We start from the raw sequence: 21,156 nt of genomic DNA on the forward strand, positions 1-21,156 counted from the left end.
CCAGGGGGAGCAAAGTAGAGAGGCATGGTGAGCGGCCCCCGTTTCGACTCCAGCGTGGAGCCGACAGTGGACGGGGAAAAAGCGCTACCCGGACCGCTAACGCTGCGGACCGCTGCAGGGAGCTGCGCTATACCGGTCCGCTGAACAGCTGTTTGGTAACAGCGGCGGACCGGCGGGAAGTTTAAAAAACCCGACCAGCAGCCCTGCAGACTCCTGACCAGGAGAATCACCGCCCGGGAACCGCCACAACGCCGCCTGGAAAACGGCAGGCAGCCTCTACATGCAGGTAAGAGAAAAATCTTCCCAATCTACAGGTTCTACAGGAGCCAACTTCCTCCAAAACTGGAACAGGTTGGAGAAGGCAAAATAAGTATGTCTGTCTCCCCAAGCCAGAGGAGGTCATGGAGTTCACCTCCAGGAGAAAAGGGGCACTGGCTGAATGCCAAGGGAGCTGACTCCTACCCCAGTGCTATTGCACTAACCATCTCCCTTGTCAAGGGATTGATGCAACAGCGGAGTTTGAGCTATGCCTCCTCCAATTTAGCACACCCTTTTGCTCCCTCTTTTGAGGCTAGCTAAGGAGGCCAGGGCTGGGCTGGCTTAAACGCTGGGCAGGCGGACGAGAACAGCAGTATGCCAGGGGAGCAGGATCAGGAAGAGCTACTGGGTGTCGTGGGCCACTACATGGCTCCTCCACGCGACCATCTTCCCAACAAAAGTCCTGCAGGAGCAGGCCTTTCCAGAGGCAAATCCGCAGGCAGCTGGGTCAGCAGACTCGCAGACAAGCAGCGAATTCTACAGAAGGGTCAAGATGTTACCGCCTTTGCTCGCCTTTTCCACGGATTATACTCTCCCACGATGAGACTATCCCATTGCACTACCAGGGTGCTGACGCCTAAGATGTTCCCAAATTTGGGATACTCGACTGAACAATGGTGCATATAGACTTGCCCGCAACCCCAAATATATGGGGCTATGCAAACCGCTGCTGCGGGAAGAGAGGCAGATAAACCTGTGCGCCTCATGAAGGCAGGCCATGGAACGAGCAGGACATCGCATCCAACACCCAGCTGGCAGCACCCCTCGGCATCCACCAGTGAATCAAACAAGGACTGGTGAAAGCCTGGCGACCGCTTCACTTTACCCCCAAAGTTCTTTTTAGACGGGGCCCAGAGCGGAGCCGTGGGAAGATGCGCCGCCCCACCGACAGCACCAGCATACCAGCAAACTACGCCTTCATGAAAAAACAACAAACATGGAGGTAGGTAGTCTGGTTCCTCCCGTTTACACTAAACAAGGGTGTTCTACTAACTGCGTGGGGGGGCATTTACACTTGTGGATAAGCATGGGATGCTGTCACAAATAACTAAAATATACTCAACAGTCTTAGAGGATAAAAACGAATTCAAATTGGGCATATTACCGCCAGTTCAGCAATGCGCCCAAAGGGCATTTTCTCCCTCTAAGAAAAGAGAAGGTCAAGCTGAACTAGAAAGGCTCATTACTAAACGGATCATGGGAGTAAACATGAGCCATTGGAATTTGTATCGAATATATTCACCAAAACTACAAAAGATGGTGAATGTAGCATCATCATTGATCTAATATCACTAAATAAATCTGTTGAGTATATACACTTTAAGATGGAGATGGGTTCTTGTCACTGCCAGACATCTGATCTCCCTAGGATACCTATGGGGAGCATTGATATGGAAGATGCTAACTATCTTATACCCATACACTAGGATCATTATAGATACCTAAAAAAATTTTACCTGGATAATGGATATCCCGGTTAGGGCAACCATGGGAGCATATAGCATTCCCTATGGTCTAACCTCAGCCCTAAACTATTAAATGGCCATGAAAATATTAAGAAAACTAGCATAATCATGGCATATATTGGATGATATCCTCATATTAGGGGAAACAAAGGAATTAGCTGTGGCAGCAGTTCTAGCTACGAAACAGCTCCCTAAAGCTGAGGTTTATCCCACGCCCAGATAAACCAGAATTGAAGCGTTAACTACCAAGGATTATCTGGGCTTCAATAATAATTCCGTCCATATGACGTTACTTTGCCAAGGTACTTGGGTCACTATAATCAAATCATGAATGTACCCACTGAAGCTATATCACAATTAAGGTGGTGGGCAGACATATATTTGGCATAGTTTTCAGCCCTATTATCATCACCAATCCCAACCTGGTTATTAAAAACCGATGCCAGTACTTTAGGCTGGGGAGCAACTAAACTCCATATCCAGCACAGGTAACAGATGGACCAATTCACAAACATCGTTACTACACATACCGGGCATCAACTACTTGGGATTGGTGATCGCCTATTGGGCTAAAAAGCATATGCATTTCAAATGCAGCACGTACATATGTGGTTACGGATTGATAATACTATGGTGGTGGCTTATATCAACCATATGGGGAGCATAATAATCATTATTGTGCAACAAATTGGTCAAACAAATCTGGCAATGGTGTGTCAAAAGACATTTTAACTATCAGCTGCCTATGTCCTAGGAAGCTAGAACACAGTGGGAGACACCATGTCACGGGGTAAAATCCATGATTACATTGATGTCAAACCCAAAATATCTGCTAAATTTATAAAGCAGTTTGAAAGCCAGATATCAATTTGGTTGCACAAGACGGAATCACCAGTAACCCATGTATGTGACTTAGGAACCAGATTAGAGGCAGCAGCGATAGATGCCTATACGCTGGAAGGGGGAATTTCTGCTTTGCCTTCCTCCCTTCTGCCTCATCAGACGGGCACTTCGCAATACAGAGGGATCTGTCTCCGAGATATTGAACGTGCCCGACCGGCCTACACAGCCATGGTTCCCAGTTCATCACGACACGGTGGGCGAGTCACCTATGGATTTCCCTAGTGGACCATGGTTGCTGACTCAACCCAGTATCAGGCACAAGCCACCCATGCCAGGGAAACATCAAACTCCTGGGTGCAGGGTTTGAATAGACCTTACCAGGGACTGGGATTATCAAAGGAACCATTACCACCATGTCGGCATCCCTGCGAACAGTCACTAAAAGCTAACATGGGTAAAATACTGCCACGACGCAGGGACAACGAACTATTCAACCACTGACGTATTGGAGTTCCTGGAACATCTACACCATGACTAAAAGGTGAGTTACAGTGCCGTAAATACAGCATGGAGCGCCTTATCTGCTTATCTAAAACAGCATGTCAGCAGAGCATGGGATCCCATCCACTGAAGGTATGAAGGGCAACTATAATATAAGCCCCAAACACCCAGGTATATACCCATGTATGGGATATTGGTGTGACATTGACATGTCTCAGAGATGGCACCAGCCAGATCCCTCAGCTTGCTTAATCTATGTTTTAAAAAACGCTCATGCTTATGGCTCTCGTACACGCTCACAGAGTCCAGTCACTCCATAAACCAGACTGGATAACATGGTGATTACCCCAGACGCATCACGTTCATATTTAGGTCTGGTAAAATCTAACTCGCAGGTATATGGGACTAGGCGAGATTATGAGTTCAGCACGAACTAGTAGGGTCGAGATCGCCTGTGTTTTCCGTGCTGTAGTCGTTATATGGCTATATGGACCAGGAACGCCCAATTCACTGGTGGGATTCCGGGCCTACCCACCAGAGTCCAGGTTGAGTGTGGTGACCCATCTACTACTATATATAGACACAACCCACAATCTTAGAGGGAGAGGAAAGCCTATGGGTCAACCACAGTAACCCAAGACGGGGTACGAGCCAAACCACTCCAAGGTGGCTCAAACATGTACCGAAAGCTGCCGGAATAGATAATAATACATTTAATCCCATTCCACTAGGGCAGCATTGGTATCAGCGGCTGAACGAATGGACATCCCGGTTGACCACATTTTCAATACAGCAGAATGGTCAAGGGAACGGCGTTCAGAACATTTTGTTTTTATTATAAACCGTTGATAAACCTGATTTAATTGCAGGAGAATATTACAAACTGCAATATTAATTTAAGCTCAGAGGAGCTCTTTTATGTTGTTATTGTTAACAAATACCTTTCTGTTTCTTTTGAAAGCAGATCAACTGGTTGATTACGATAACACTTCCTCCCTCATAAACTTCGGCAGTGAGTGAAATAAAAACTGTTACACGGTTTGAAATCACAGACCTTTGAAGTCTTCACGGAATCACTCACGTGACTCCGAAGTAAAATAGTTAGATTAAACGAGTACTTACCAGTATGAAGTTTGATCTGTATTTTATGAGGAGTTACGGTGAGGGATTAAGTGCCCGCCGCTCCCACCCTCATTATACAGATCAAGCTAATAAACTGATGTCTCGTGATCTTTACTATCTTACTTCAAATATTGTGTCTATTCTGTGATTCCACACCGCTGCTTCGAAGTATGCCGCATGCGCAGTACCTGCTGGGTTCTTCACTTAATCCCTCACCGTAACTCCTCATAAAATACAGATCAAACTTCATACTGGTAAGTACTCGTTTAATCTAACTATCAATGTGGCCAAATACAAAAACTAGTTTTATATAATATAAATTGGAAAGATAGTTCTGATCGGTCTTGCCTTTTTTGATTCATTAGTTTAAATTTTGTTCTGGTTTTACGCATTTTGTTAAATCTAATTATAAAACATGCCTATTTTCTAAATATTTCCAGTTCTCCTGATGTTATCAACCTGAAATGTTATCTCCATTTTCCTCTCTATTGATGCTGCTTGACTTGCTGAATTGTCCCTTCATTTTTTAATTTTATTTTAGATTTGAGTACCTGCGTTTGCTCTCCAAAATGTACAATCTGGCATAATTTGTGAAAACAGCAATGGATTTGAGCCTTTTGGCAGTTTTACCCATGTACTTTACAAACATACATATTTGTTTACTATTTATTCTTACCTTGTTATGTAAGATGCACAACAGATCCGCAAACCAGAGGAAGGACTGAATTTCCTTGCACACCCAAATTAAGTAAAGCCGCCTGAGCTTATATTGCTTCCAATCAATTCTGGAAAATGGAACAAAATTGGTAAAAGTCGAACCATCAATGAGATTTTAAATAGTTTCATACATCCAAGAGATCTGGAATGTCCAAATTGCAGTTCGAGATCTCAATGCATGAGCAAACTGTCTTATATTTCATTGAATCTTATAAACATAGCATATGCACATTCAGCCTAATATATTTTTCCTGATCCTTTGATGGAGCTATTCAATTATTTGCACACACTCAGTCTTATTCCTTGACCATTCTTTGTATTTCCTTGTCATGTGTGCATTGAATTCCCTTTTGAAAATTACCACTGAATTAGTTAACAACATTTCATTCTACATTAAAAAAATGTTGAACAGAAAAATTAGATTAATGCCCTTTGCCAATTATGTTAAAATTACAATTAGTATTCATAGACCATTGACCAAATAAAAGTATTTTGAATGTCATGGGTGCAGGAGCTTAGATAGGTTGTATGGTTTTTCAGTGGAAGAACAGCAAGATTTTTTAATTTAAGCAAATTGAACCTTGCACAAATGAGCAGAGATTACATAGGTGCTGATATGACACAAGATGTGATTCCATTATTGTGCATAAAGGGACTCGCTGCATGAAACAAAGCTGAAACCAGCTTATTAGTCAACAATCAAGCATCACAAAATAATACGTTGTTTATATATTTATTTCCTTGCGTACATGTTATTGCAGGAATCTGCAAGAATACATGCTTATTCATAACTTTTCATAACAAGGTCAAGGTATGATATACTGTATTTGGAGGCAGCTACCCTGTAGCAGCTGGGTACTTGTTCCGAGCTGCCTTTCGATGCAATTCAATGTCAACTTTGTGGCTTCAGAATTCTCTGAAATTCTTACCTTTAGAGTCTAACAATTTAGTTAACTCCTTCCTAAAAGTCCACAAGGAGTCTTATGCTATTGTTTTCTTCCCTTCTCACATTGTTTATATATATCATACATCCATTATTCTCTTTCAGGGATACACAAGGAACCAGTCCCTAGTTTTTTGTTGGTGACACATGGCAACCAAAATGAGAGCAAATGTGCAAACTAATTGGTTCAATTTTTTTCCTCTCACATGTAAGTGACACTTATTTTGGTAAATTGCAAAAATTTCATGACCTGACTAATTAACTGCACAAAGGAGGCCTAAATGGACGATAATGCAATATATCCTGCACCACTTGCTGATACCCTGTATTTTTAGGTCAATTTTTTAAAAAGGGTTCCTTAAATTACCCATGATAAAGTTACTTTTTCTTAAAGGTAGACAAAAATGCTGGAGGAACTCAGCGAGTGCGGCAGCAACTATGGAGCGAAGGAAATAGGTTTTGGGGCCGAAACCCTTCTTCAGGAAGGGTTCTACTTGTTCTTAAAAGTCATAGATTAGATGTATATATTTTTAGAAATAAATCCAGTTCTACAATGATTATAAATGAATGTTAAATATATTTTGGGTGTGATATTCCTTGACCTCAATGAGCCTTCTAAATATATAGGTTGATGTTTGCTTTAAGTGCTCAACTGCCAATTCAAGGAGCAACAATTGCTATATTATAAATTATATTTTAATATTGAACAAGCCAAGTCTTTTTGCAATTCAATCATAACAGCAAAGTTCCAATAAAATTGCATACTATTACATAAACTGATTCTAGCTTTCAAACTGCATGGTACACACAGATTGTTTTCTTAAAGATGGACACAACATACTGGAGCAACAGCAGGTCAGGCAGCATCTCTGGAGAAAAGGAATAGGTGACATTTCGGGTTGAGAGTCTCACTGAGTTATTCCAGCTTTTTGTGTCTATTTTCAGTGTAAACCAGCATCTGCTCTTCCTTCCTACACAGCTTGTTTTCCTATACTGACTGGATGATTATTAACAAGATTATTCAATTAAAGTTTGATTGATAATCCATATAAAATTAACAAAACATCATTCATATTAAATTATTAGTTACTTTGTTAAAATAACAAGTAATCATAAGACCAGAAAAAAACACTGAAAGATCAAGAGAAGTACAGGTGCACAACCTTTTATCCGAAATTCCAAATAACGATAAGCTCCGAATAGCGGACATTTTTTCGGTCCTTGGTCCTTGAAGACATTCACCAAGGGCGGCCCGCAGAGGTGACAGCAGAACCTCCTGTCGGTCCTCGAAGAAAGGGGAATCCGCTCCAACTCCAGAGGAACACGTAGCGGCAGAAGCTGATGGTGTGCAAGGTACGTCTTGTTCTTGGGGTGTCGGGTGAGGGGGCGCCGTTCGGGCTGTGGGCGAACTGCCACTTGTCACCGTAGCGGCCCATCGAGGAGCGGATTCCTCTGGAGTTGGAGGGGGAGGGGGGTATTGTGCTATGTGCTGCTATCCCAGGGACAGGGAGACACAGCAGCTTTTGAGAATGTTGGGCAATTACTTCCAAAGTTCTGCCCACACAGTCAGTACACCTCTCCTACACTTGTCTCCCACACTAAGATCATCTCGCAGAGAATGATCCCAGCCTAACCCTCCCTATTCTCTCCTATTCTGCAAGAAAAACTACATTGAAGACTCAAACTCGCGATCCAGTAACTGCCAGGATCGAGGCGCAAACTCGCGACCTTGCGGATATGAGCCGAGCACACTACCACTGAGCCAGCCGTTAAAATCTACGCTAAAAATCTTCCATTCCGAAAGCCGAAAAATTCCGAATTACGAAAAGTGTCTGGTCCCAAGGCTTTCGGATAAAAGGTTGTGCACCTGTAATTCATACTCTAGATCTTTCAGTATTTTTTCTAGTCTCATGATTACTCTTGTTATTTTAACAGATTAACTTGAATGATTTTTTATTAATTTTATATTATCAATCAGACTTTCATTGAATAAGCTTGTTAGTAATCATCTTGCCAATATAATAGTAATTTATACTTAGTCACTTGCAATAAATACAGATATAGAATAATGGCTGTGGGATGAAATCCCAAAATTAGATCTATTAACACGGCTATTCTTTTTGTTCATTTAACACAATGGTCGACTATTAATTTTACTTTGTGCTATATTAGATTGAATAATTGAAGCTGAAATGTTAATGGATGCTATCCAAGATGATATCCAGAAATGTCAATTCAACTTAATTTGAAATCATTTGAGTTTTCAAAAGAGCTTTAATTAGGTTGCCACGAGTTAACAGGTGGAAGAAAGGGCAGATGCACCTATCTGCCTCGGTTATGAATATTTGCGTGTCATCTTGTGGTAAAGGATGAAGATCTGATAGCTACTATGATACATAGATACATATCTTTATTTCAGCCTCAAGACAGGCTAATCAGCTTGGTATATATGTGTGTGTGACTTGCATGCAATTAAATAGTTCTAATTATCCACATCATTTCATGCTTTTTTTCCCTGGCTTTATCTGTTGATCTTAAATGATTGCATAGTTTCTGCCTCGATAATTAATTTTTGAAGTGAGTTTCATGCCATCACATGTTTACAGTTTACATTGGCCTCTTTTCTAAAATATTTTTACTTCATTTTGTTCTGTCGACCCTTTGTTCCAGATCACCTACCATGAGACAAACTTAAAGCACATGGTATTGGGGGTTCAGTATTGATGTGGATAGAGAACTGGCTGGCAGGCAGGAAGCAAAGAGTAGGAGTAAACGGGTCTTTTTCAGAATGGCAGGCAGTGACTAGTGGGATACCGCAAGGCTCAGTACTGGGACCCCAGCTATTTACAATATATATTAATGATCTGGATGAGGGAATTGAATGCAACATCTCCAAGTTTGCGGATGACACATAGCTGGGGGGCAGTGTCAGCTGTGAGGAGGATGCGAGGAGGCTGCAAGGTGACTTGGATAGGCTGGGTGAGTGGGCAAATGCATGGCAGATGCAGTATAATGTGGATAAATGTGAGGTTATCCACTTTGGTGGTAAAAACAGGAAAGTAGACTATTATCTGAATGGTGGTCGATTAGGAAAAGGGGAGATGCAACGAGACCTGGGTGTCATGTTACACCAGTCATTGAAAGTAGGAATGCAGGTGAAGCAGGCAGTGAAGAAAGCAAATGGTATGTTAGTATTCATAGCAAAAGGATTTGAGTATAAGAGCAGGGAGGTTGTACTGCAGTTGTACAGGGTCTTGGTGAGACCACACCTGGAGTATTGCATACAGTTTTGGTCTCCTAATCTGAGGAAAGACGTTCTTTCCATAGAGGGAGTACAGAGAAGGTTCACCAGACTGATTCCTGGGATGGCAGGACTTTCATATGAAGAATGACTGGATAGACTTGGCTTGTACACGCTAGAATTTAGAAGATTGATGGTGGATCTTATAGAAACTTACAAATTTCTTAAGGGGTTGGAAAAGCTAGATGTAGGAAGATTGTTCCCAATGTTGGGAAAGTCCAGGACAAGGGGGTCACAGCTTAAAGATAAGGGGGAAATCCTTTAAGACCGAGATGAGAAAATCATTTTTTACACAGAGAGTGGTGAATCTGTGGAATTCTCTGCCACAGAAGGTAGTTGAGGCCAGTTCATTGGCTATATTTAAGAGGGAGTTAGATGTGGCCCTTGTGGCTAAAGGAATCAGGGGGTATGGCGAGAAGGCAGGGATGGGATACTGAGTTGGTTGATCAGCCATGATCATATCGAATGGCGGTGCAGGCTCGAAGGGCCGAATGGCCTACTCCTGCACCTATTTTCTGTTTCTATGTTTCCATGATACATCATAATTTTGAACACTTCCATTTATTATCCATGATTTGCATTGAACAAAGTAAAAACTCAAGTTCACATATCTTCCTTGGTATTTTTATCTCAAAAATGTGCTTCAGTGAATCTGCATTGTGCCATCTGAACCTACCGCAGAGCCCATAACTGCAGAATTCCCATTAATGGTTTTCTTGTGGACTCTTACACGTTGATTTTATATTTAATATTTCCTGTGATAAATTGCAATGGCATAATTGCCTTTCTGCCCCATATTCAAAACTCAAATCTCAATTTATTTTTCATTATAACGGCTACAGGTGATAGCCCAGCTTTTTTCTTAATACAGTTTATTGTATCAGACAGATAGATAACTTTACCATCCTATTAAACAAAAGTGGAAATATCAAAGCCATGTTTCCAAATAACTGCATTTCTTGGATTCTTAATTATACTTTTTAACCAACCCATTTGCTTCACTGTTATTAGAATGTTACAGTATTTATCATATCAAAGTAACCTGTACACATCTCTTTATTAATGAAAACATATGGAAACCATGCTTTTAAAGCATCATTACCCTCTAATTGTTTTGCTATTTTTTCATTTATTATCTTTAATTGCAGGGTATTAGGGGTGAACAAAGGACTTGTTCTTCAGTCTGATGCTAGCTGGTGAGCAAAATCTATCCATTTATGATGTCTTTAATAACATCTGGGAGAAATTCTTGATAAAAGAGAGTGATGTATTAAACTTGCACCCTACCTTGACAACCCTAGAACATACTCAAGTAAACTATTTTTTATTGCTTTATTTTTGGACCATATCTGTATGAAATCATAGAATGGAATGTGATCATTCAGCCCTTCTTATCTCATTGTCCAATGAATTTCACATTCTTCATGGCTTTGTAAAATATTCATCTTTCAAGTACACACAATTCTCTTTACATAAAGGACCACTGGATGTGCAATCCACCTTATAGTAATCATTGTGGGAAAAAAGTGTCCCCATTTCTGTAGCTGAAATATTTTTGCCAATATTTTACATTGTGTCCACTAATAGCTAACATTCTAGCCACCAGAAACTATGGGCTTGCAGGTCCTTTTCTCTCGTCTCAATATTATGCCATACATTGAACATTTTGAATAAGGGAATTATTGGACTAGACATCTGTACTGTTCTAGCAAAGAATTTGGCAGGGTTCAGCAGAGTTATTTTGCATAAGGCATCTTACACCTTGCCTAAAGTTCCATCTCACAGACCTCATTATGTTCAGAAACACTGGGATATCAGGACAGAAGCAGCAGGAGATTTTGAAGTTTAGTGAACAAGCTTGCCTGTTGGTTGACAATTGACTGGTGCGGGTATGAAGAATAGTATGCTGCATCATTGATAATATTACTCCATGCACCTCAAAGGCCTAATGCCATTTTTTGTCCCATACCAAGTTTATCAATCGAATTTGATTATAAGTTTTGGACCAAAATTTAATATAATATTTATTTGACTGTGTCTGGCCCTACATTTTTAACACAGTAACCCAAACTAGAAAACAAACTATATAAATGCAGTGCCAAAATCTCGGGTTTACACTGAAAAACAAGTCAAATACATTTCACATGGAGGAATGAACTATAGATGCTGCTTTATACTGAAGATAGACACAAAATGCTGGGGTAACTCAGCAGGTCAGGCAGCATCTCTGGAGAAAAGGAATAGGTGATGTTACACGTTGAAACCATTCTTCAGACTGAAAGATGGAGATGAGAAAATACCAGAACAAAACATGGTAAGCAACAGATGCCCTCAAGAAGGGTGGAGTCCATAATGGCCTATTGCTGGCTGGGGAATATGTGCTAACGACAGGGACACAAGGATGCGGACAGTGGAACTAGTGGGACGTACAGGGTGGGGGTGGGGGAGGGAGAAGGGAAGGAAAGTGTGCAGGAGTTACTTGAAATTGGAGAAATCAATGTACATACCGCTGGATTGGTATCGGCCCAAGCAAAATATGAGGTGACGTTCGTCCAATTTGCATGTGGCTTCACTCTGACTGTGGAGGAGACCCAGGTCAGAAAGCTCAGTATGGAAATGGGAAGGGAAGTGAAAATGTTTGGCAACCAGGGAGGGGGGGATTGCATGTCACCTGGTCCTGTTTCTAATTACTGACATTCAACATGAAACTGTTGCAGATCATTGTATTTGATATCTGCATCTGGGGAACGCAAAAGTGACTACATTTTTCAATGGTAAATAAAAATGCTGGAGAAACTCAACGGGTGAGGCAGCATCTATGGAGCTTTTCAATGGCAGCTTTTGCAGTTGTAATTTTAGAATATAAGACAATATTTTCACTACTTAAAAGTTAATTAAAAAATATATGATAGAAAATTATGCCCAAATCAAGAATTAACAGAAGAATCCTAGACCTCAATATACTTATAAGCCACAGTGTAGAAGACTAAAATCAAATCCAATAAATATTACCAGTGCTTTGAACATGAATATTTGCTCTTGAGACACATTTAAATAATGTCAATACTTCATTGCTATTTCTTCACTAGCACTAGGTTAGTACAATAAAGTCCTTTATTACTCATGAATACATGAACAAAACGGTCAGACAGAAAGAAAATGCACGTACAATAGTGTATTTAGTACTGAAGCAAAAGGGGTCACTCCAATACCACCGGCCACACAAAGGCTAACCTCATAGTTGAAGACTTCCTCTGATGGACTCCCAAACGGACCATCAATATATAACCTGTTAAAACAAAACCAAGTCAATTTTTCTCCATGAACAATAACAGATATAAATATACCAGGGTGCTTGCTGAAAAGCATGTTGACTTTTATTCCAAATAAACTATATCAGGATGAGTGTACCCCAAAGTGAAATTAATTACAAATATGTATGAATTGTGGCCTATTACACTTCATGGTTCTTCCCAATAGAATTTAAAGAGGTGTTTCATTGATTTTGCCTGATCAACGGATGTCTTACATTCATAAACAGGTTTGTTACTAAATTAACATGAACCCATTTACAACTGCAGAATGCATCAGAAAAAGTTTAGCTTTTCCGCATTTCGTCCAGGACAATAGGTCAATGGCATTTAATTTATTGTAAAGCAAGGAATCATCCCTTGCCTGATGAAAGGCACACATTTTTCTTCTATTCCAGGTTAATAATGCATAAAACTGTAAAGCATTTGGATTTAAAATAAAACAACCCAGGTCTTGACATTACATTACATAATGCAATGTTTAAGAACTTTAATATGAACCCATCAATGACAAGGAGCACATTCAGTGCTTTTAGTTCCAGGTCTTTGGAGCTTACCATGTGCACAAGCAGTGAAATTAAACAGCACGTGACACTCATTACTCAAGCAATATTGTTCTGTCAGGCAAGGCCCAAGAAGAGTGTTGATTTGTACATTGAAGCCCTGATTCTGCTGCCTGATGGTTTTCTCAATAATCATTCTGAGCCAAACCTACAATCAACTTTCCATACCCTGTCATTCCCGTGAAACCCCTGGTTGTTCCACTTGCAAATCCCACCACAAGAGAGTACTGTTCTGAGCTCTACAATAAACGGAGGGGGGAAATAAAAACTTTTTCTGTGCATTTAGCCATACAAAGAGCAGTACCGTGGGAAATTAATTAAAGGGGAGTAGAGGGTATGAGAGAAGGAATATGTTACAAGTGTAAGAGAAAATAAAAAGAGGGCAATGAGTTTGCTGGGATTGTTCTATTGGAAGCTAGCAGAGACCCAATGGGCCTAATGGGCTTCCGTGTCATTATAGGCATTTTGCTGCTGGGGAATCCACAGCAGTCAGTTTCCATAATAAACCAGGAAAATAATGACACATAGATTATTGTAAATAAAACAGGAAAATTGCAAGAGCACCTAGTTTAATTTCCAAAATGCACTACATCATGATGGCGCAGTACAGATTAATTTACACTCAAAGAGAAATTATTTATCTTCAGTCAATCATTATGAAGCCTATTGTGGAAATAAATCATGTAATAATTCCATTTTTGTCAAACTGGTATCCATATAACAACACCATGATTTTTGCTATGTATTGCTACTTTGAAATAGAGGCCTGGGTAACCATCTCAAAAATAACCTTCATGCCATAGAGGTTAGCACTTGTATTGATAAATACTAATTATTCACAATTCCTGCAGAAGCCACATAATTATTTCTCCAATGGAATTTTACTCAGTTTCTCATCATGATATATTAAATATGACAAAAATGACAAACCTTTACAGAAAAACAAAATCTATTCAAAGAATACATTCTATTTTTGAAACAGCCCCTCCCCCAAGGAAAGAAAGGGGCAAGATTGTTTGATGCAAAGAATCCCACCACCAAAACCACTCCTGCTTTCTGCATAATGCTCTGCTACATGATATACAATGGAATACAAATGGAATATCACACTTGCAATGCCAATAGTCCCTCACAACTGCTTTGTTCCCAAGCAAGCATCGCTGAAACACAATCCTAACTCCAATCAAATAGAGTTGGGTCCTGCAATTAGAGAGAATGGTGCATGAAGAAACACCGGCAACATTAGTCACACTTCAGAACCCCAGCCTACAGCACACCACCTATAATGGAACTTCTACAGTTTGGAGAAAAGATGTTCTTTTCAATTCACAAGTTGCCAGAGCGGACAGCAATCCATTGAACAAAGCATCAAATTAGAACCTAGCAGCACAGTGGCACAGTGGTACAGTTGCTGCCGTACAGCGCCAGAGATCCGGGTTCGATCCTGACTATGGGTCAGTATGGAGTTTGTACGTTCTCCCCAGACCTGTGTGGGTTTTCTCCGGAATGTCCGTTTTTCTCGCACACTCCAAAGACGTACAGGTTTGTAGGTTAATTGGTTTGGTATAAATGTAAATTGGCCCTAGTGTGTGTAGGATAGTGTGAGTGTGCGGGTACGGCTGGTCGGCGCGGACTCAGTAGGCCGAAGGGCCTGTTTCCGCGCTGTGTCTCTAAACTAATCTAAATCTCTAAATTAAACTTGTAATTACAACTCTCTGCAACCATGTTGCTGGAGGGCATTTAGAAATATATTTGAAACAAAGCAGATATTTAGTTTTGTGAAACAAACCAACTGCCTTCATCAAAGAAGTTCTTAGATTTTTTTCATTTATCAGATTGTTTGGTGACAGTCTCATAAGAATGAGCTATAGCTCCCATTACCGGATACCTGCAATCATCGAAGGACAAAAATCATTCTGGGAACAATTGAACAGGATCTACTAATTCCTTTTCCCACAGGGCCTTGAGGACATTTTATTCGGAATGCAGCTTAACTAATATGTGGTCAAGGGCATCTATTTGCACAAACAATTCAACAAGAGGGCAGGTAATGGTTAGCTTAGTTTATTGTCAAGTGTACTAAGGTACAATGAAAAGTTTTTGTTGCATGCTAACTGGTCAGTGGAAAGACCATACATGATTACAATCAATCCATCTACAGTGTACTGCTACATGGTAAAGGGAACGATGTTTATTGCAAGATAAAATCTAGTAAAGTCTGATTAAAGATAGTCCAACGGTCTCCAGTGAGGTAGATAGTAGCTCAGGACTGTCTAGTGGTTGATAGGGTGGTTCAGTTACCTGATAAATGGTGGGAAGAAACTGTCCCTGAATCTAGAGGTGTGCAGTACGACCCTTCTGTACCTTTTGCCTGATGGGAGGGGGGAGGAGAGGGAATGACCAGGGTGAGACATCCTTGAGTATGCTGATGGCCCTGCCGAGGCAGCGAGAAGTGTAAATGAATTCAATGGAAGGGAATACATCACCCTTGAATGGAACATTCCAGAGCAACTTTGAGGATAGGATGACTCTCAGAATATGATGACACTTGGTATTTGCATCCATGGGTCTTGAGTCAATCATATATAAAGGTAGGCATCGGGATAAGGGTACATATATCTTCTGCCCCCTTCTCTGGGAATTTGTAAATCACATGTGGACACAATTCATTTTGGATCTCCAGGTGAAAGGAAAGGCAACTTAGATGAATACCACAGAAGTAGAATTTGCACCTATCTATTGGTTTTTGAAAGGCTGGACTTGTGCTCAGACTTGGTTTGATAGTGTCAAGCTAAGCTACAGGTTCATTTTGAAAACATGCTTTGGCAAGAGTAGTCAAACTTATGGCTGTGTTTAACAAATATGATATCCAAATGTCTTCACATAGATAATACCACTGAGCACATTCAGATCATTAACAAGATAAAACATGGAGGACCCAGGAGTAATTCTATAAACTTGCTAGATTGCTGTAAATATAATCACCTGTGATCAGATTTCAAATAGAAATCTATTGCATATAAAGTCAATAGAATATTAGCGGCTAGAGTAATAAGATTATTCCAAATTACAAAACAAGCACACTTCGAATTTGGGGATAAGCCACATAAACTGCTTGCGAGGCAACTGAAGCAACGAGAAAAGGAAAAAACTATTACAAAAATTAAATCGGACAATGGTGAGTTGCTAACATTGCCTAAGGATATTAATAAGAGGTTTGCCCAATTTTATCATAATTTATACACATCCAAAATAAAGACAGATGTAAGTAAAATTACAAATTTTTTAGATAATTGCAAGCTCCCAAAATTGGATAGTTTAGAACAAGAGCAATTAGGAGCACGGATTACTAGTGAAGAAATAAAACAAATAATAAACTCATTGAAAAATGGGAAGACCCCAGGACCAGATGGCTTTAGTAATGAATTTTATAAAAGATTTCAGGAGTCTATTGTACCAAGATTATTTAATTTATACACGCAGGCTTATACTGAAAATAAACTACCAGAAACCCTAGCAGAAGCAACAATAACGCTTATACCAAAAAAAGATAAAGATTTAGATGAGCCTGGTTCTTATAGAGCTATATCACTTCTAAATACGGATCAGAAAATTTTAGCAAAGATTCTAGCTAGAAGGCTAAATAATTATATTAACAATTTAATAAATACGGATCAAACGGGATTTATACCCAAAAGACAATCATTTAATAATTTGAGAAGGCTTTTTAATATAATGTACTCTCATAAGAAGGACAATGAAGATATCTCAGTGGTCACGTTGGATGCAGAGAAGGCATTTGATCAAGTAGAATGGCAGTATTTATACAAGGTACTCCAAAAATTTAAGATGGGAGAGAATTTTATCAGATGGATTAAACTACTTTATGATAGACCTACGGCAAGAATATTAACTAACAATACGCTATCTCCAAAATTTTACTTATCAAGGGGTAATAGGCAAGGGTGTGCCTTATCACCATTGCTATTTGCCCTTATGATAGAACCGCTGGCCGAAAGGATTAGAAATCACCCGAATATTCACGGATATAACAGCAAGGACTCAAAGAATAAAATTTCATTATACGCTGATGATATCCTTTAATATATTACTAATACACAAACGAGTATACCCACCTTATTAACACTAATTGAGGAATTCGGCTCTTTTTCAGGATACAGAATAAATTGGAATAAAAGCGAAATTATGTCTTTAAAACCACAGGATTCGAGACACTTACTAAAATTCCCCTTCAAAATTGCAACAGAAAAATTCAAGTACCTGGGTATTCAAATTACGAGAAGACACAAATCATTATTTAGTGCCAATTTTATACCACTATTAAATAAACTGAATGATACGATTAAATTTTGGAAAACGCTTCCACTCTCATTGATAGGTAGAATTAACGCTATAAAAATGACTTTCTTACCACAATTAATATATTTGTTTCAAGCAATCCCAATATATATTCCAAAATGTTTTTTCAAAAAATTAGATTCCACTATCACTAATTTTATATGGGACTACAGAACACAGAGAATTCAACGAAAGCATTTGTGCAAATCTAAAGAAGTGGGGGGTTTATCATTACCTAACTTTATATATTACTACTGGGCAGTGCATATTAAGAACATAATATACTGGCTAGATAGTTCCACTCAGCAGTTGGAGTGGATAAGAATGGAGAAAGAGGAGTGCTATCCGTACGATATAGGAACGATCCTGCTCTCACCGATAAAATTGAATAGTATAATATATAAGAAGAACCCAATTATTCACAATATAATAAGAATTTGGAAACAAATAAAAGCATCTTTGAAATTAAATAATTTATCAGTACTAACCCCACTATTGAACAACCCCGCATTCAAACCTTCTCTCATCGACAACACATATCAACAATGGGATAGACTGGGGATTAGGAAAGTAGGGGACATGTATGAAGTGGGCAAACTGTTATCATTTCAACAATTAAAATTAAAATTTAAATTGAAGGATAATCAATATTTTAAATATATACAGGTATGTGACTTTATGAAGAAACATACACATAGATTTCAAACTATATTTTTAGATCCTTTAGAAGAAGCAATGAATATCAAGGCTGATTCACAAAAATTAATATCATACTTTTATAATAATATATTAAATAGAGAATCACCCTCAACAGAAGCATTAAGGGAAGATTGGGAACAAGAGCTAATGACAAAGATCTCTAAGGATAGATGGGAAAAATATTTGATGAATACACATAACTGTTCTATTAATGCAAGACATAATTTAATTCAATTCAAATTATTACATAGACTATATTATTCAAAAACGAGGTTGAATAAATTTTATCCAAACGTCTCTCCCAGATGCGATAAATGTTTGTTTCAAAACGCTAATATAACACACTCATTTGTTGGATGTACAAAGTTGAATAAATTTTGGAGTGATATATTTGATATATTTACAAAGATTTTCAAGTCAAGAATAGAACCCAAAACGGAATGGATTATATTTGGAATAATAGGAGAATATACCAATTTAAATAAAGATCAAAATGTTTTTTTTAATTATGGGTTAATAATTGGAAAGAAATTGATACTTAAATTTTGGAAAAATACAACCACACCAACTGTTAAAATGTGGATTAGGAATATGATGGACATAGCACGCCTTGAAGAAATGAGACTCCGACTAATAGATAAATATGACCAATTCTTAAAGAGTTGGTCTCCTTTCATCGACTTTTTGGAATCATGTGATGCAGCGGTGCCGTAAGGATTGCTGATTTCAGTTCATGACGCGGATAGAGCTACATCTCCGAATACAGATTTGAAAAATTCTCTTTTAAGGGGCCTTCTCTTCTATTTCTACTTTCCTCTTTCTCTCTTCCTTTTTTTATTTTTTATATACACACTTCACGTTTTTCTACTCTCTACCATCTATTTTTCCACTTTTTCCCCTTTCTATTGCTTTCTTTTTCTTGTTCTGCTTACTTCTTTCTTATAACATAAAACTAGAGGTTGTACATAGAATGGATTACGGTATTACATAGTTGGCACCTAAAATTAGGTGCCACTGTACTGTTTTGTGATGTATTAACTTCTAATAAAATAAACAAAAAAAAACAAACAAAAAAAAAAAAAAAAAGAAATCTATTGCATATCACCCACAAATGTTCCAGAATGAATAGATTTTTTTTTGGCCAAATGCCTTTCCATATACCTTCATAAATACCTCCTTGAATTAAATCATACATAAAGCAAGTGTCCCACTTTGTCACACTTTGTCACACTTGAAAATGTATATTCCTTCTCCACGCTCTCAAGTTATCCTTGATATACAAATTATTAAAACAATAATTGCCCTTCATATGGGTCACATTGACCAAACAGGTCATCGAGTTATACAAGATACAAAATACATTCATTTGTCACATGTACCAATTGATACAGAGAAATGTGTGGTCGCCATACAGCCATATGAATAATAAAGAGCACAGACAACAAGTCTTTAACACAGACATCCCCACACAGCGGGATCAAAGTTTCCCACTGTGAGGGAAGGCTCCAAAATTCAGTCATTCCCCTCTGTTGTCCTACCATGGTCGGGGGGCTCCCGAACCCCCCCACTGTCGCCACTACGGGCGGCCCGATGTTCAGGCCCGCTCGCTGGGGTGATGGAAGTCTGACATCGGGACTGGAGGACATCCTCAGTGGCTTGGACATCCTACCTGAGTCCGCTGCTCCCGAAGTCTACAGGCCGCGCTGGGCGGAGATTCAACGCTAGCAGTCCTCGGCAAAGGGCCCCAGGACTCCACGATGTTGAAGTCAGCGTCACCCGCGCTGGAAGCTCTACGAACCACAGTTCAGATGTTGAAGCAGCAGGCCCAACACTCCGGAGCTGCAACAGCGATCCAGGTAAGCAATCGCCCGTTCCGCAATGTATCCAGCGCTGCCCCGCCGCTGCTGGAGCTCTGGTCCAGGTCCCGGCAGGAAAGGCCGCTCCAATCCAGGTGATAGGCTGCGAGGAGGGAGGCGAGGACGCAACTCGGAGAATAGTCACGTCCTCACCAGGAAGTGACTGGGAAACGGTTTCCATCTTACTCTACCCCCCTCCCCCACATAGAAAAGCGAAATAAATCTCCAAAACAAACTTTTAAAACTGAATAAAAATAAAAAAGACAGAAAAACAGACTGCAGGCAGGGGCTGCCATCAATGTGGCACCCCTAGTGGCCGCATGAAGTCATAGAACACAGAAGCAGGCCCATGGACCCAACTTAGCCATGTCGACTACAATGCCCCATCTACGCTAGTCCCACCTGCATCCGTTTGGCCCATACCCCTCAAAACCCTGTACTATCCATGTTCCTGTCAAATGTCTTTTAAATGTTGTTAAATTACCTGCCTCAACTACACCTTAAACTTATGTCCTCTGGTTCTTGATTCCCCTACTCTGGGTAAAAGACTCTCTACATTCATCCTATCTATTCCTCTCGTGATTGTATACATTTTTATAAGATCACGTCTCAGCCTCCTACATTCCAAGATCACTCCTTAACCTTTCCCTATAGCTCAGGCTGTCGGGTCCTGGCAACAGTCTTGTAAATTTTCTCTGCACTCTTTCCAGCATAGATGGGTGTTTTCTTCAGACTTTGGTATAAGCCAACATCTGCAGTTATTTGTTTCTATCTTTCCAATTTTACCACTTCTCTGAATCCATACTGGTTAGAATCCCGCCTAAAATCCCTGAAAGACAGTTTCCATAAGAGTTATTTTTTAAATGCCTTATCAGCAAGGATGGGAGTGTATCTCAGACTACCCAGTGTTTGTATGGCTATGAGAGAAAAAATCTGCAGTGTAAATTTATTCGTGATCAGTTCCATATAGACATACTGCAGTACCAACTGAGCATTTAATGGAACTAAATTTCAACAAATGGAACTAAATTTCAAAAACAAAGTCAATGAGATTTAATTTCATTAGTTGCTGCCGCACTCGCTGGGTTTCATAGGGGAGTACAACTTGCAGCTGTTTGTACCTGTACACAATTTGCCCAAGTGACTTTAAGGATGGA

The 21,156-nt window shown here is 39.6% G+C and overlaps 1 protein-coding gene across 4 annotated transcripts in view; it reads right to left on the bottom strand.

Annotated features, from left to right (window-relative positions):
- LOC129698249 (NADPH oxidase 4) overlaps positions 1-21,156 on the bottom strand; it is a 128,894-nt gene that overhangs the window by 9,820 nt on the left and 97,918 nt on the right. For all 4 annotated transcript variants that reach the window (XM_055637264.1, XM_055637265.1, XM_055637262.1 and 1 more), the window contains 2 exons: positions 12,381-12,500; positions 4,927-5,035 (listed from right to left, as the gene is read on the bottom strand). In XM_055637264.1, the coding sequence (XP_055493239.1) occupies positions 4,927-5,035; positions 12,381-12,500 (229 nt within the window). The remainder of the gene's footprint in view (positions 1-4,926; positions 5,036-12,380; positions 12,501-21,156) is intronic.

Source organism: Leucoraja erinacea, chromosome 6, assembly GCF_028641065.1.
Source record: "Leucoraja erinacea ecotype New England chromosome 6, Leri_hhj_1, whole genome shotgun sequence".
Taxonomy (NCBI): Eukaryota; Metazoa; Chordata; class Chondrichthyes; order Rajiformes; family Rajidae; genus Leucoraja; species Leucoraja erinaceus.